We start from the raw sequence: 14,985 nt of genomic DNA, 5'->3' as shown, positions 1-14,985 counted from the left end.
TGAATATCTCTCCACCATGCCTCCACAAAGTGCTTAGATGTCTGCAATGACTGCATATGCATCCATGCCCCCAGCACACAGACAAGCCAGGGAGACTTAAAAACCTCCCCAGCCCGAGATAGGGAAAGAGCAAGATTATGTACACTGTAAGTGAGGTATGCAAATGAGGTGTGGGGAACATCTCCTGGCGATAGACAGCCTTTTAGCTACTCAGAATCACCATCTATAACTGTTTGCATAGGCTAATTTAATATTTGTCTTATTAAAAATGTTACATAGATTTGAAGCATAAAGGGAAATTTAACTATCAAAAAAAGTAGGATGAACTTCCTCAGATTTACACCACCAAGAAGTGGTAAGGATATATTAAATAGCTCCTGGGACAAGATAAGAATAAGTCCTACAAATGGTGAGAATAATGAACAGAAGTTTGGAGAGGGCCCCATACAAATCACAGTGAGTTCATTATCCAGTGCTGTAAGAGTGAGCACAGTGATCCTATAAACTGATTTTACCTATTTTTTCATGGAAATAAATAATAAAATTAAACAACAAAATTTGTAACAACGTGATGGTACTTTGTTGACTGTTACCTGTCAAAATAATCAAGTGTCCTATGTTTGCCCTTTCAACATAGTAGAATCTTTTCTCTCAACACTTTACAACTGTATCCAACTAAAGTTTTAATGCTTTTGAAAAGCAAGGCTCATGTTTCTTTTTTGTAAATAACTGGACAACTTTTCCACCCAGTGTCAGAGCAACAAATGCAAGTCTTCAAATGAGCATCAGTGGGGAGCTGTCCCACCCATGCCATTAACCAGCTTAAACTTGCATGTAGTTGTGATGATTCACAGCGGGCCTGCCAAATCACCTGAGCGGACTGAACAGACCACAAAAAAGCCATTGTTAAAACTGGGTAAGCTGACTAAATGCCAATGTTTACCATGGGTGTTAAAGTCCACAGTTTTTCTTCCACCAAAAGACAATGGCAAGAGGATAACGACAAAGGAGGAAGGCAGACTGGCATATATCCAAAAACACCCATTTTATCAGTTAGAGGAGATTTTCCATCAGAATGAAATTAAAGTTACCATATTAAAGCCTTTTTCTCTGTGAAATCTTATTTTTTTATCATGGGAACACATTTGAATCCCTTGGAGAACTTCAGGTTTTTGTAAAAAAAAATGTTGAAAATATTAGGCGTATTATTTCTTCACTTATAAAATTAAATAGAAAAAATGTCTAATCAATGAGGAGTCACCAAATAAAGAAAAATCATTCTCCTGATGTCAGAAACTACTCTAGCCCCCAAGGTAAAGTGTTAAAATATAACTCACTATGTAGACCAGGCTAGCCCCAAACTACAAAGATCTGCCTGCCTGTGCTTCTTAAATACTGGCATTAAAAGTATACACTACCACCACACTCAAATTTACTTTTACTCTTAATATTAATACAATTATCTGATTCTTCCAGATTACTAATAGCATCTAAATACTATATCTCAGAGAATAACCTTGATAATTAAACAGACCAATCTTTTTTAAATACCTGTGTTTCTGCAAGAAGGAAACTCAGTCCAAGAAACCTTAGCAAGGGTCATCAAAAACCCAGCAAAGTGCTACGGGAGTGAATGCCATGTCACAACATCAGGTACCCAGATGGAGGCCTAGCAGTTTGTGTCCTCACTGGCAGCACTGGAATACAGCAATTGTCCAGGGGAACTTATTCTAGAGAAGGAGTAGACACTGAAACCAACAGCAAGAAGAGAGTGGGCAGACAGGGGAGAAGAGAATAATGCCACCATGCTCTCCTTTTCTTCTGACATTTTTTTGAGCCCAAAATTGTGTGACTGAGGTGAAAGAAGAAAACACTGTGGCTAGACATTTTCTTTCCCTGGAGAGGAGACATGGAACACACTTCCATCTGCGAGCTAAAACTAGTTGTCCAGGAGCAGTTACTTAGAACAGTAAAAGCACATCCGAAAGTCTCCCTAATGTGTCCAGTGCATTTCATAAACTCTTGCACCAGGAAAGCATTTCATGCTCTGGGCTATGGATGACAGAGTGTCCACCATCTGCAACTACTTCAGCCTGTAAGGAAACTCTCATTATTTATCTTGTTTTATTTCACAAATAATTTCAAAACTATATGTATAAATATATCTGTATTACTACATGTATAAATATAGCATACTTATGTTAATGTATCACACATACGTAACCATATACGGCAAAATTGTTGAAATTGTTTTTAATACAATGCAAGTATTAAAAACAAGTAAAGCTGTATTCTCCAAAGAGAATGAGGAATGTTTTTTGTTTTTTGTTTTTGTTTTTGTTTTTTTTTTGTTTTGTTTTTCAATGCAGTTTATTCAGGAACCTTGAACAATCATCTGACCCTGGGGAAAGCCAGCCCACAGCTTAAATAGCCTCTGGGTAGCCAACCCCAGCGTGCCATGTGGGCAATGCAGATAGATCTACATACATGGAAGCAAGCCAGATCCTCAGCCTTAGCCAAATGTGGAATTGTTCATGACAGAGAGCACTCACCATCGGGAAGGTGGAAGGCGGAAACCAGCTCCATCTTTAAGGCGCAACATTCCACAGCTCTCTACAGTTCCCCCTTTTTGTTTTAGACGTATCAGTAGAGGTCTGATCTCTGATATTAGAAATAAATTGGGACTTTGTACTGATGTTCATTTAGGTGTCATCCACCCAAAGAGCATCAGACCCGTCCGATACCTTTTTCTCAGAGGCGGGACCTGGGGCATCAACCCGCATGCAATCAGACATGCTCTTCTCTGGGTCCAAAGCGGCTGACCCTGAGTGCAGTGCTTAGCCTCGCATCCTGAGCATAACATTTTAGCTTTTTATGGTAGCCAACCATGCGTGGGGAGACTGTCCTGCTTCAATGGCTGTAAGGGCCTGAATGGTCATGGCTGCATTACTCTGTTGTGAGACTCTAATCTTGCATGTTAAGATACTGACTCTTTCCAGCTGAATGCTGGCTATTTCTCAATTTTCTCTAATCTTTGCCTTCTGTTCTTATAGTACTGACTGACTCCTTAATGCCACAGCCAATTGCAGGGTTATTTGGTATTTAGGTGTTTGGGGTGGGATTTAGGGTCTATCAGGTGATCTACTGGTGAATGTTGGTGGGATTCATAAACTAGAATGATCTGAAGCTGGGCTAATAATTAATGTATCATAGATAAGAGACAGCCTGGCCTGGGCTTTGAGAATAGTTCAATGACTTCTGGAATATGTACATGTCATTCATTCACCCAAAGTATTAGATCACATTTTCTATTAGTGACTGTAAAGATTTCACTAGTGAAATTCTGTCCTCCTGCCTGCATCAGTGTTCTACTACTGAATGACACCATTGTTGGGGTGACCTTTTTGTGCACTGTGTGAAGGTTGTCTCTGTATATTCAAGTGTTGATTCCTGTTCTGGCAGAGAGCTGAATACTGGCTGGATTTTGATATTATTATTCCTATTGGTCATCACCTGCCTCATGTTTTGTAAACATTCACCTTCCTCATTTGCTGATTGGCTTAATAAAGATCTGACAACCCAGATGTCCATCAATGGTGGAATGGGTACAGAAATTGTGGTATTTTTATACAATGGAATACTACTCAGCAATCAAAAAGGTGGAAATCATGAAATTTGCAGGCAAATGGTGGGATCTAGAAAAGATCATTCTGAGTGAAATATCCCAGAAGGAGAAAGACAAACATGGGATATACTCACTTATATGGACCTATAAGATATGATAAACATAATGAAATCTATACACCTAAAAAAGATAATCAATTGAGCGGACATGGGGTAAGATGATCAATCCTCGTTTAGAAGGACAGATGGGATGTGCATTGAATGTATGACAGGAGTCTACTGAGCGCATCTGAAAGACTCTAACTAGCAGTGTTTTCAAAGCAAAGACTCATGACCAAACCTTTGGCAGAGTACAGGGAATCATAAGAAAAAAGGGGAGTTAGTCTTATGGGGAAAGGATAGGAGCTCCACAAGGACCAAATATATCTGGGCACAGGGTCTTTTCTGAGACTGACATTCAACCAAGGACCATGTATGGATATAACCTAGAACCTCCACTCAGATGTAGCCTGTGGTAGCTCAGTAACCAATTGGTTTCCCAAAGTGAGGGGAATAGGGACTATTTCTAACAGGAACTCAATGACTGGCTCTTTGGTCTCCCCACCCCCGAAGGGAGGAGCAGTCCTGTTAGGCCACAGAGGAGGGCTTTGCAGCGAGTCCTGAAGATACCTGATAAAACAGGATCAGATGAATGGGGAGGAGGTCCCCCCTATCAGTGGACTTGGAAAGGGGCACGGTGGAGATGAGGGAGGGAGGGACTGGGAGGGAATGAGGGATCGGGACACGGCTGGGATACAGAGTTAATAAAATGTAACTGATAAAAAAAATTAGAAAAAAGATCTGACAACGAATAACTAGGCAGAAAAGGAAAGGTAGGACTTCTGGGAAAAGAGAGGGTCTCTGGGAGAAAAATCAGATGTGAGAGAATTTGCCAGCTGGACTTGGATGTGGACAGATGTGAACATCAGCAAAGAGGTAGAGCTGGCCACATGGTGAGGGATTGGGCCAGGATTAGTCAGGTTATAGTAGCTGAGAGTGTGCCTAGCTAAAGGCCTAATAATATTAATAATATTTATTATAATTATTCTAGCAGGTCCAGAAAGTCCTGCTATACACCATGATCATGGCAACACTTATAAAGTAAGGCATTTAGTTAGGGCATACTTACAGTTTCAGAGCTTTAATCCATTATCCTCCTGGGGTAGGGTTATGGAGGCATGCAGACAGACATGATAGCTGAGACTTCTACATCAATATCTACAGCAGTAGAGGAGAAAGAAAGAAAGAGCCACTGAGTCTAGCTTGGGCTTTTGAAAGCTCAAAGCCCTAAGGGAGGGGGCTTCAATCAGGATATACAATGAATAAATTGTGAAAAAAATTAAAATTAAAATAAAAAAATGAAAACTCAAAGCCCATTCCCCATTGACACACTTTCTCCAACAAGGCCACACCACCTAATCCTTTAAAACAGTGCCACTTCCTATGACCCTATGGGGACCATTTTTATTCACCCTGTCACAACTCCCTTGTGATGAAATGGTAAAAGTGGCCAATGGGAAGCCAGTAGTGTCCAGAGAGCAGCAGGTGGAAGTAGGTGGCCACTAAATACATGGGAACCACAGGTACAAATGGAGGCAATTGCATTTGAGACTATATCTCCCTGACATATGTATACTCTGAGACATAAGTTGACTCCTGGAAATCTCCCCCAAGATTTAAAACTTGAGAACCTGAACCCCTGTAGCATGGGAGCACTGGATGTCCCATTCGACAACCATCCAAGATGCCCTGACTAGAAGAGATTCAAGTCTTCTATGTAAACAGATGAGATATGCAATTGATACCACATCTGCCTTGGTATTTCTGTCTACACACCCAAAACTGAAGTATAAAAGAAAAGAAAAATGTATACAATACCTGAATCTTAGGGTTACTCACTTTAGCATAATTATTGCAAGTAATGCTTCTAATTATACCCTAAACACTTATCTTTATACCCACAGATAACTGTGGTTCTCACTCCTAATCCATCAACCTTCTTTTTGTAAAATATGGGAATATTACAGAGACACACAACGCATCAAAATCCAGAGAATAAGTGATCATAGGTGTTCATTCCCTATTGGTACATACATAGCACAACTCCCACATCAAAGACTCAAAAAACATTGCAGAACAGGACATAAAATGATCAGAGGACCAGGACATTTGCTACAAGATAGTGTCTTTTAGATACGAAGAATGCAATACCCATAAAGTCTTAGTAAGTTTGGTTGCCTAGACAATACCTTCACAATGACAACGCTGGTTCCTATGCTAACAACAACTCAGCAAGCAGAAAACTTAGGCTGCACATGGACTCATGAAGTGTGGCTAGGGACTTAGATTTTAAGGAATTTGTTTTAATTGCTGTGTGAATACTCATTAAAGAAAAAGGCCACAGTCCATTCAGAAGACTCCTGAAGAAACATGGGATTTATTATGGAGGTTGAATAAGCAATTGCTCAATTAGCTATTTGGAAGTGGGGCAGGAGCCCTTGAGTATAAAAGAAGAAAATAAAAGGACCCTAAGCTTGAGAATATGAATGACAATGGTGTCACTTATTACATGATGAAAAAGAGTATGAATATTACATATTCTTTATAAGGGAAGATGTCACAAGAGGTATGAAATGGGCAAAAACATGTGGGAAAATGAACCTACTAGAGAAACAAAGTAGGATTTCCTGAGGTGCCAACATAAAGTCTACCTCCCTTATATCTGAAGTAAAATTGATGTGCTCAGTTGTGCCATCTTTGATAATACAAATAATAATGATGATGACGATGATGATGGGAAACTGCCCAACTATTTCATCACCAAATGTTTTCCCTAGGGAAGCTGATTGGATGACACCATTCTGGGTGTCATAATTAGGGCCCTCATTACTGTGAAGAGGCACCATGACCATAGCAACTCTTATAAAGAAAACATTTAATTGGTGCTGGCTAGGATGTTCCTAGCATGTCCTGGGCTCAGTTACAGGCAGATACAAACAAGCAAGCAAACAAACAAACAAACTGAACCAAGAAAAGACTGTTCTTGGCAGTAGGTTGGGTGAAATGGTGTCTACTCTCTGAAAGCTTGTAAAGGCTTCTGGGAAATAATAAACAAATGTTATTTTCTTTTCCCAGTGGTCTTATCATGCAGTGATCAAATCAGGCAACAGCAATATATTAAGGCTGTTGACATACCAACTGTGGGAGATTACAGCTCAGCAGATGTTTAGGAATTAGTCCTGATAGCAAAGTGTGCCAAAAGGAGTGATTAGTCTAGCTGCAGTCTTGACCTAAATAGCAAATCGGGCATAGAGCTGGGATTAAAACTCTGACACCCACGTTTTCAGTGGAAGAATATCTCTCCCTGGGTTGTATTCCATACCCCCTTATCAGTCCTGTGGGATGAGAATTCACGGTAAAAGAAAAATTATTTCTAAGAAGCATCTTTCTAAACAGCAGAATTGAAAGGGCAGGGAGAAGGCCTGAATTCTTTCCCTCTGGCAATTATGACAAAGAGTTTGAAGATACTTCAACAGCTACTTTAACAGCTGTCATGCTTGGTCAGTATGTAAAACACTGAGTGTCTTGTGTAGACATGCCTTCCCCTATCCCAGTTTTCTGGTGTAAGAGGACAACCTGGTCCTAAATAGAACATAGGAGAAACAGCCAGTTTTTAAACATGATCAATTAAAAGTAATGACTTAGAACATAAAAAGTAATAAAAGGACAACTATGTGAAAAATTTTGAAGAAAAAAAGATAAGAATGTATTATAGTAAAGGTGTTTCTCTTGGTTTTGGCTCAAGTCCCAAATGAAATGTCCCAAGTTTACTTAGGACACCTAGCCTCTCAAAACATGTCTGTGACATGAAGTTGTTTGGAAAGTTTCTGGCTAATCATAAGAGGAAAGAAGCCCAAATGAAAAAATCAAAGATTGTAAGAGAAAAAAAAAAAGTCATTTGATAAGTCACAGCAATGAAAAATACAAACAGCTGTTTTAGCAGGTGTATTTAGCAGTAGTGTTCTGAAATTTGAGAATTTAATAAAAGATCAAAAGAGAAAGACATGCTTAGCTTTAGTTTCATGCATGCTCCCAAAAGAATCTTTCTGTAGCTTTCCATTTGTATACAGTGTGCTTGCATCAGAAGTCAAAGGAACTGCTGGACTCTAAGGCTTCTTACACTCCTGTCTATAGAATACATGCTCTCAGAGAAGCAAAGCTGCCCACTCTTAGTGGCAAGGAAGAGGACATAAAAGAGGAAATGAGATACAAGTGCCACTCTAAGAGCAGGAACAGAATTAGCCAGAGGCAAAGGAAGTGGAGTTACAAATCAAAGTCAAATTAAGAAACAAGATGGGAAACATCAGAAACCAGAGCCTGTGGAGCAATTGCATGGTCCTTAAAGCCGCAGCCCAGAGCCAGATTTCTGGGGGGAAAGGCCCACTCCAGGACACAGCAGCTGTGTGACCTCAGGGAAGCTACTCTATTTCTTTCAGTTACCTTTTGGTATGTAATGGGAGTGATGGAAGCATCCTTAGCACGAAACAGGACAGTCTAGATACATGCTTAGAACAACAGCACCTGCCTACCCTGCAGTTCCAAGAAACCTGCTCTAAGCCAGGCATTGTGGAAGATAAGCACCAGTAGGAAACCCAGCCTTGTTGAGTGCTAGGAGCCAGTTTCCCTCTCAGATTATCTTCACTAAATGTGTGAAATGGAATCAATCTGATATGAATACTCCTGTTTTTTTTCTATCTACATATAGAATTGTTACTTCCCCTGTGTTATTCTGATACATATGATTTTAGACATGACAAACTGACCTTCACCACTCAACTGGATTATTACATCTGATGGGAAGTCCTTGTTGGACAGGATCATATCAAACTAGTCTGAGGATCCAGAAGAGCACAGCTCCTAACAAAAGAGGTGGTTCTCCCCACAAGGCCAACTTAGGGTAGTCTGATTTTCAAAGCATTTACTTTATGGAAGAACAATGATATTGTGTGTTATTGTAGTTAGTATTTTGAATCCTGGTCTTTGGTAGCCTAGAAGTGCACACTGTGAAGTGAGAGCACAGTGAGCTGCAGCTTAGAGTCAGCCATGAAGTCATGAGGGTGAAACACCTATATTCTGTAGTGTACTGTGTTATTAAACTGCAGAGTTCAGTTAGGCTAGGTAGAGCAAATGACTTTTTGTCTGAAGAGTGGTTTTCCTTTATGGTAGGCTTATAAGGTAATGATCTCATTATAAGTAGGCCATCTGTACACACAAATGGGTAAAATGACATTCTTTAGTTTTGGGGTGTTGATTGTTTTAGATCTCCCTCAACCCCACCCCCACTTCTTTTCCTAACCCCTTTTTGTCTCCCCGACACTTCCATGTGCCCAACAATACATTGTCTTCTAGAATTTTTCAAGTTTTAGTAGAAAGTGTTAATCCCTCCAGTTTCAATAGAAAGTTTGTGTTTCAGTACAATTGCAATTGCCTGCAAGACTTCTGAGATGCTAACTGGGATTTTTCTGGTGGCAAAACTCAGTCTCCTCTCCTGAAGCACTGAATCGCTCCTTCCTTTAAATATAGAGGACTAAACAAAGGGAACTCTCTCTAGCGCAAGAAACAACAAATCACCCTACTCCGTGTACTCATTCATTGGAAGCTGGCTTTAAAAATAGTCAGGGAAGCCTTAATGCTTAAGGTATCCCAACAATGTTCGGTGATATTTGGTAGATTTCTTTTTTCCTGATTTAGTGTCTCGTTGAACATGTTTTGAAAGATGTCTCTCATTTTCAGGCAGGGGTGTCATTATCTAAGAGTTTACTGTAGTGAAAAAGTACACATTCATGAATGATAATCTGCTTTGTGAAGTGGGACTGATCAGCCAACATAACATAGAAAGATCTAAGACAAGACAAACCCAGATATCAAAACTTCTGCACATAAAACTTCTATGAAACTATTAAGGTATGTACATAAAGCCATAGCAAAGTGGATTTCTAAATGACATAACTCATTTGGTAAAGTGTCTGAGGTCAGAGTTTCTTTGAGCTTGTTGGGTAGAGTAACAAAGATGAGACATAAAAGGGGTGGTATGGTGGCGAGTGTCTACAGAAAGTCCATTTGCCTGGTACTCAGAACCGAGACTCCACCATTTCTCTCTGTGGCTGTTCTTTGCTTCTGGCTCAGACAAAAACATCCTGCTATTTTTTCTTTTATTATTATTATTATTATTATTATTATTATTATTATCATTTATTACAATTTATTCAATTTGTGTCCCGGTTGTGGCTCCCTACCTCTTCTCCTCCCAATCCTACCCTCCCTCCATCTTCTCCCCCTATGCCCTTCTCCTAATCCATTGATAGGGGAGGTTCTCCTCCCCTTCTCTCTGGCCTTAACCTATCAGGTCTCAACAGGACTAGTTGCTTAGACTTCCTCTGTGGCCTGGCAAGGCTGCACCCCCCAGGGGGAGGTGATCAGAGAGCCTGTCACTGTGTTCATGCCAGAGACAGCTCCCGCTCCCCTTACCAGGGAACCCACTTGGAGACTGGGCTGCCAAGGGCTACAGCTGTGCAAGCGTCTTAGGTCCTCTCCATGCATATACCACTCCTAGGCATACATCTGAAATATGCTCAAGTATACAAGGACATTTGTTCAAACATGTTTGTAGCAGCTCTATTTGTAATAGCCAGAATCAGGAAGCAACCTAGATGTCCTTCAATGGAGGGATACAGAAATTGTGGAACATTTACACAATGGAATACCACTCAGCTATCAAAAACAAGGAAATCATGAAATTTGCAGGCAAATGGTGGGAACTAGAAAAGATCATCCTGAGTGAGGTAACCCAGAAACAAAAAGACAAACATGGTATATACTCACTCATAAGTGGTTATTAGACATATAACATATGATAAACACACTAAAATCTATATTCCTAAAGAAACTAAACAACAATTGAGCATCTTAAGGAAGATGGGTTCAGAAGGGTATTATTCAGAAGGGTAAACATGATAGACATCAGAAGCAGAAGACAGAAAACAGAACGGGAGCCTACCACAGAGGGCCTCTGAGAGACTCTACTGATCGAGGTATCAAAGTAGAGGATGAGAGTCAAACTGTGGGCAGAATGCATGGAATTTTATGAAAGAAGGGGGAGATAGAAAGACCTGGAAGGGACAGGATCTCCAAAAGGAGACCAACAGAGCCAAGAAACTTGAACTCTGGGGACTCTGAAGAGACTGGTACTCCAACCAAGGACCATCCTGAAAGTTTTAAGTACAAATCAGCTCCCTCCACCAAGACACCTTTCAGTGACTTATTATTTCCACCTGGCCAGTGCAGCTTGTCTGGTAGAGGATCCTCCAGACCAGGCCTCATCACTGTTTCTATTTTAAGAACTTCTTAAGTTCTTTGGTGCTTCTTGAGGCCAACCTTTGAAAACACAATTTGGCAAGTCTAGTTAGTGTGACAATAATGAGAATTCTTCACATGCTCTGACTTAACCCCTCTTCTGTGACCTAATCCTCTAGCCAATTGCATCTAACTGCCATCTTGGTAATTGTAGGCACCTTTAAACTGAGTATACCTAAACCTGTTCATTCTTAAGCCAAAAGTTTCTCTTGCAATTTTGCTCATCTTGGAAAATGACATCTCCAGTTGCTTCCTGGCTTTTGTGTTTCTTTCCTACCCTCATAAGCCCTCAGAGAACAGTGCTTGATCCACCTCTAATGTGTTCCATGGAGCCGAACTTGCCTTAGCATGTTCTGCCACTTTCCCAGGACTAGTCACTCTTGGTGACTCCCCCACATTGTTTTTGTAGCCCCTTAGGTGGTCCCCTTGCTTCAACACTTCCTCCAGTATTGTCATAATGAACCTTTGATGCTCTCATATAATACCACCCTTTTCTGTCCAGAAATCTTCCATGAATTCTCCCAGATTAAACTGTGAGACCATATAGAATCTTCCCTCCATTGCTCTGATCCCATTCTTTCACTATCTACGTCTTCATCCCTCCCCACCCTTAAAGAGCTCACTATCATTCTTGAGCACACCAAACACCACCCTGTCTGTGCTAATGTACCCACATCTTCTTCTTCCTGGTACCAACAACAGATCCCCAAATATCATTCAAATCCTTTGCTCTTTGACAAAGGATTTGTCATTGTCTTGTTGGAGCAGTTGACACTGACACAAATAACACTTTGTGCAAAGTAAATTGCCCTTTCCTTTGAGGTGTTGTTAACATTACAGGATCTAAAACCTTAGAATTCTCTTTTCTTGTTGGAGCAGTTGACACCGACACAAAATAACACTTTGTGCAAAGTAAATTGTCCTTTTCTTTGAGGTGTTGTTAACATGACAGGATGTAAAACCTTTGAGTTCTCTTTTCTCCAATTCCACCACAAATGCAAGAATCTTGCTTTGCTCCCAGTTGTTTACTCCAAGTCTGGGAAGCTGTATAATAATAGACGAATGTACTCAGTATATGTGTTAGGAGGAGGATGCAAAAAGTTTTATTTCCTCTTTTAGGGAGCCACAGGCTCAGTGGTCCAAGTCATCCCACCAGAAAAGCGAGGAGTCAAGTTGGGAGAAAACCATGGTTAGTACCAGGCTAGAAGCTTGTTAATGTTTAATCAATACAGTGAACTGAATTCTGGGTTCCCTGAAAGCCTGCTGGGTAGAAACCAAGATTTCCTAGTTAATTATTTTCTTAGAGCCATATAAAAGCAAGTTGCAGAAAGAGTGCCTCATGACTACTAAATACCTCAGACATGCACTGGCTCCTTACAAGGCTATTCTTCTACAAAACTGCAATGTAAACTTCCAAATCAGGAAATCACCTCATAAACATACTGCACCCCCACAGACCTCATTCAAATGTCCCCCCCTTTTTATTCTTCCATCTACATCAGGATACCATCCAGAATCATTTGCTGAATTTAGCCGTGACAACTTGAGTCTCTTCAAGTTGCATCTGTTAGTGCTGTCTTTCATTAGCTTAAGAGTGTTAGCACAGACCTTTCATCTCAGGATATACCCAGAGCCCATTTTGTGTTTCCTGATGTGCAGACCTGGAATGTGCATATTGCAACAAAATCTGCTGTGCCTTCTCAGCACATCTCACCAGGAGGCACACACTGTAATTGGGCTCATGGCTGTTGGCCGGCACCATGAACATTCAGTCAGCTTTGAGTCTTCTAAGGTTCTCTTCAATAAATACCACCTGTCCCTTGTGAACCAGTATTTTTCAGAAGTTGCTTGGCTAGCATCCAGCTTAGCATCAAATATGTGCCCTTGCTTCACCCATGACTCCCACTTGAAGCTACCAACACTGTGGCTTTCTAAAGTCACAAATCCCGTGAGCCTGCATTCCCACCATCCAGAAGCTCAGCTGCTTCACCCTGACTTGTTTACATCATCCCTTATTTATGTTAACATAGATAGCTTGTTATTCATTAGATCTTAATCAAGTATTATCTTCAGTTTAATGCCTTAGTTGTCCTGGGTTTGCCTGAGAACCCTTTCCAACCAGATTCTGATTTTCTTGTAACGTATTTATGATCATGTGTTTTGAACATATCCCTATGAGAACTGTCAGGATTACTTTGTTCATCCTTAGACCTAGCTCCAGACTCAACCCTGGGAGGATGGTATTCAGAGAGCAAGATCTTGCGGTCATGTGGTGTATCCTTTGTTTCCAGGCTCTGAGTAGAAGGAGTGATATTCTTGAGTGTTGCCTTATTCATGCACTCATACATGCATAGACATAGTTTTTTAAAGTTATTCCAAATTCATTTTAACCCAATCCAAAACTTTAGGATGCTTTTAAATCTCCTGTCTTTTCAATTCCTGCTACCCACTGTAAAATTAAATAAATAGATAGAAAAATAGATGAATAAATATAAAACTTGGCACCTATTTCACTATCTGCTCAGGAGACCTAATCTGTCACTCTTTTGGTCTGAGGTCCCTCCTCAACCTGGTTCTCTCCAGGGGAAACTGAAGGAAAGACGTGCTAGTACATTCTTAATGACAACTCTCTGATTCTTGAGGCTGAGAAAGGAAGATATAGAAAAGTACCGAGGTTTTGTTTTGTTTTTGTTTTTTTTGTTTGTTTGTTTTTGTTTTTTGTAAAGTACATCGACAGAATCTGCCTGAGGATTTGGAGCCAATGGACTCTTCTGCCAGATCCCAGGAGGCTCAGGAGCCAGCAGCCACCTTCCCCTCCTAAGCATTAGGCACTATATAAAAAGCCCTTCTCTAGTTACTCAAAAGGCCATTTTCTGCATAGAATAAGCTAGAAGCACATAGAAGTCCATAGACACAGATTCTTCTGTGTTGCTTTTGTACTTGCTTCTAGGTTGCTCTCAGCTGGGGTCCTCTCTGCTCCCCCAGTAGCCACCATCTGTTTGTATGGCTTCCAAAAAAAGAGATGCTGTGACGGTAAGTAGACACGATACTTTTACACATGTTAAGTTCTGGGGGAAAGCGGACTTTTTTTTTTTTTTTAATAAATTGGCATTGGTTCTTTGAAAGAGAACCATGTGGAAAAGGTAATATAAATGATTAAGAACTACCACATAAGGAAATAAGTAGACAGTTTATATTGCTGATATATGAAGAAATGAAAACCAATGGGCTCTGCTATTAGAACACTACTCTAGGGAAACTATTCTCCACTGGCTTGTTTTAATCTCTGTGCACTACTGGAGAGCACTTTAAAACAGTAACCCAAACAGGCCCCACTTGCTTGGTGACCTTGTGAATCCTCTATCCTGGGATAGAGGATTCTGGCTACTAGAGTGAGCACAGTAGCAGAATGTCTCCAGAGTTTTAAAGTGTGAGGAGAGATCCATTTTTCTAAATAAACATGCGGCTTCCAGAGAAAAGGAACGAAGTCTCTTCTACCCAAGCTACAGACTGCTCCCTAGACCAGCAAAGTGCGCATCACCCGGTACTCCACCCCTGGCCTAATGTAAAATTCTCCTGCATTAGAGTCAGTCAGTCCTGGTTTTAAATCGTGATTCAGCCATTGTCCTAGATATCCAGGTTTGTAGGCAAAAGGACCTCATAACCAGACAGGCCTAGACGAATACCAGAAAAACCTCTGCACATCTTCCAGCAAATGAAAAGGCTGCTCAAGAGAGGTACATACACTTTGCTGCATATTTCCTGCAGTTGTTTCCAGTTCAAAGGCTCATTCTTCTCCCTTTTGCCCCAAACTGATCGAAGACTCAATTTGAGGCCCGGCAGAGGTCGCTGACGCCCAAGAAGAAAGACAGGGTAAGCATGGCAAGGAGCTTTGACATCATACTAAGC

At 40.7% G+C, this 14,985-nt stretch overlaps 1 protein-coding gene across 1 annotated transcript in view; it reads left to right on the top strand.

Annotated features, from left to right (window-relative positions):
- The first annotated feature begins 14,536 nt into the window (after positions 1-14,536).
- The window catches only part of Rnf150 (ring finger protein 150), a 287,377-nt gene continuing 286,928 nt past the window's right edge, over positions 14,537-14,985 (top strand). The window contains 1 exon segment of the mRNA XM_060393328.1: positions 14,537-14,620. Coding sequence (XP_060249311.1) covers positions 14,537-14,620 — 84 coding nt within the window.

The sequence above is a fragment of the Meriones unguiculatus genome, chromosome 10 (assembly GCF_030254825.1).
Source record: "Meriones unguiculatus strain TT.TT164.6M chromosome 10, Bangor_MerUng_6.1, whole genome shotgun sequence".
Taxonomy (NCBI): domain Eukaryota; kingdom Metazoa; phylum Chordata; class Mammalia; order Rodentia; family Muridae; genus Meriones; species Meriones unguiculatus.
Note: the sequence above shows the minus strand (reverse complement) of the source record. Positions and strands in the feature narration are given on the sequence as shown.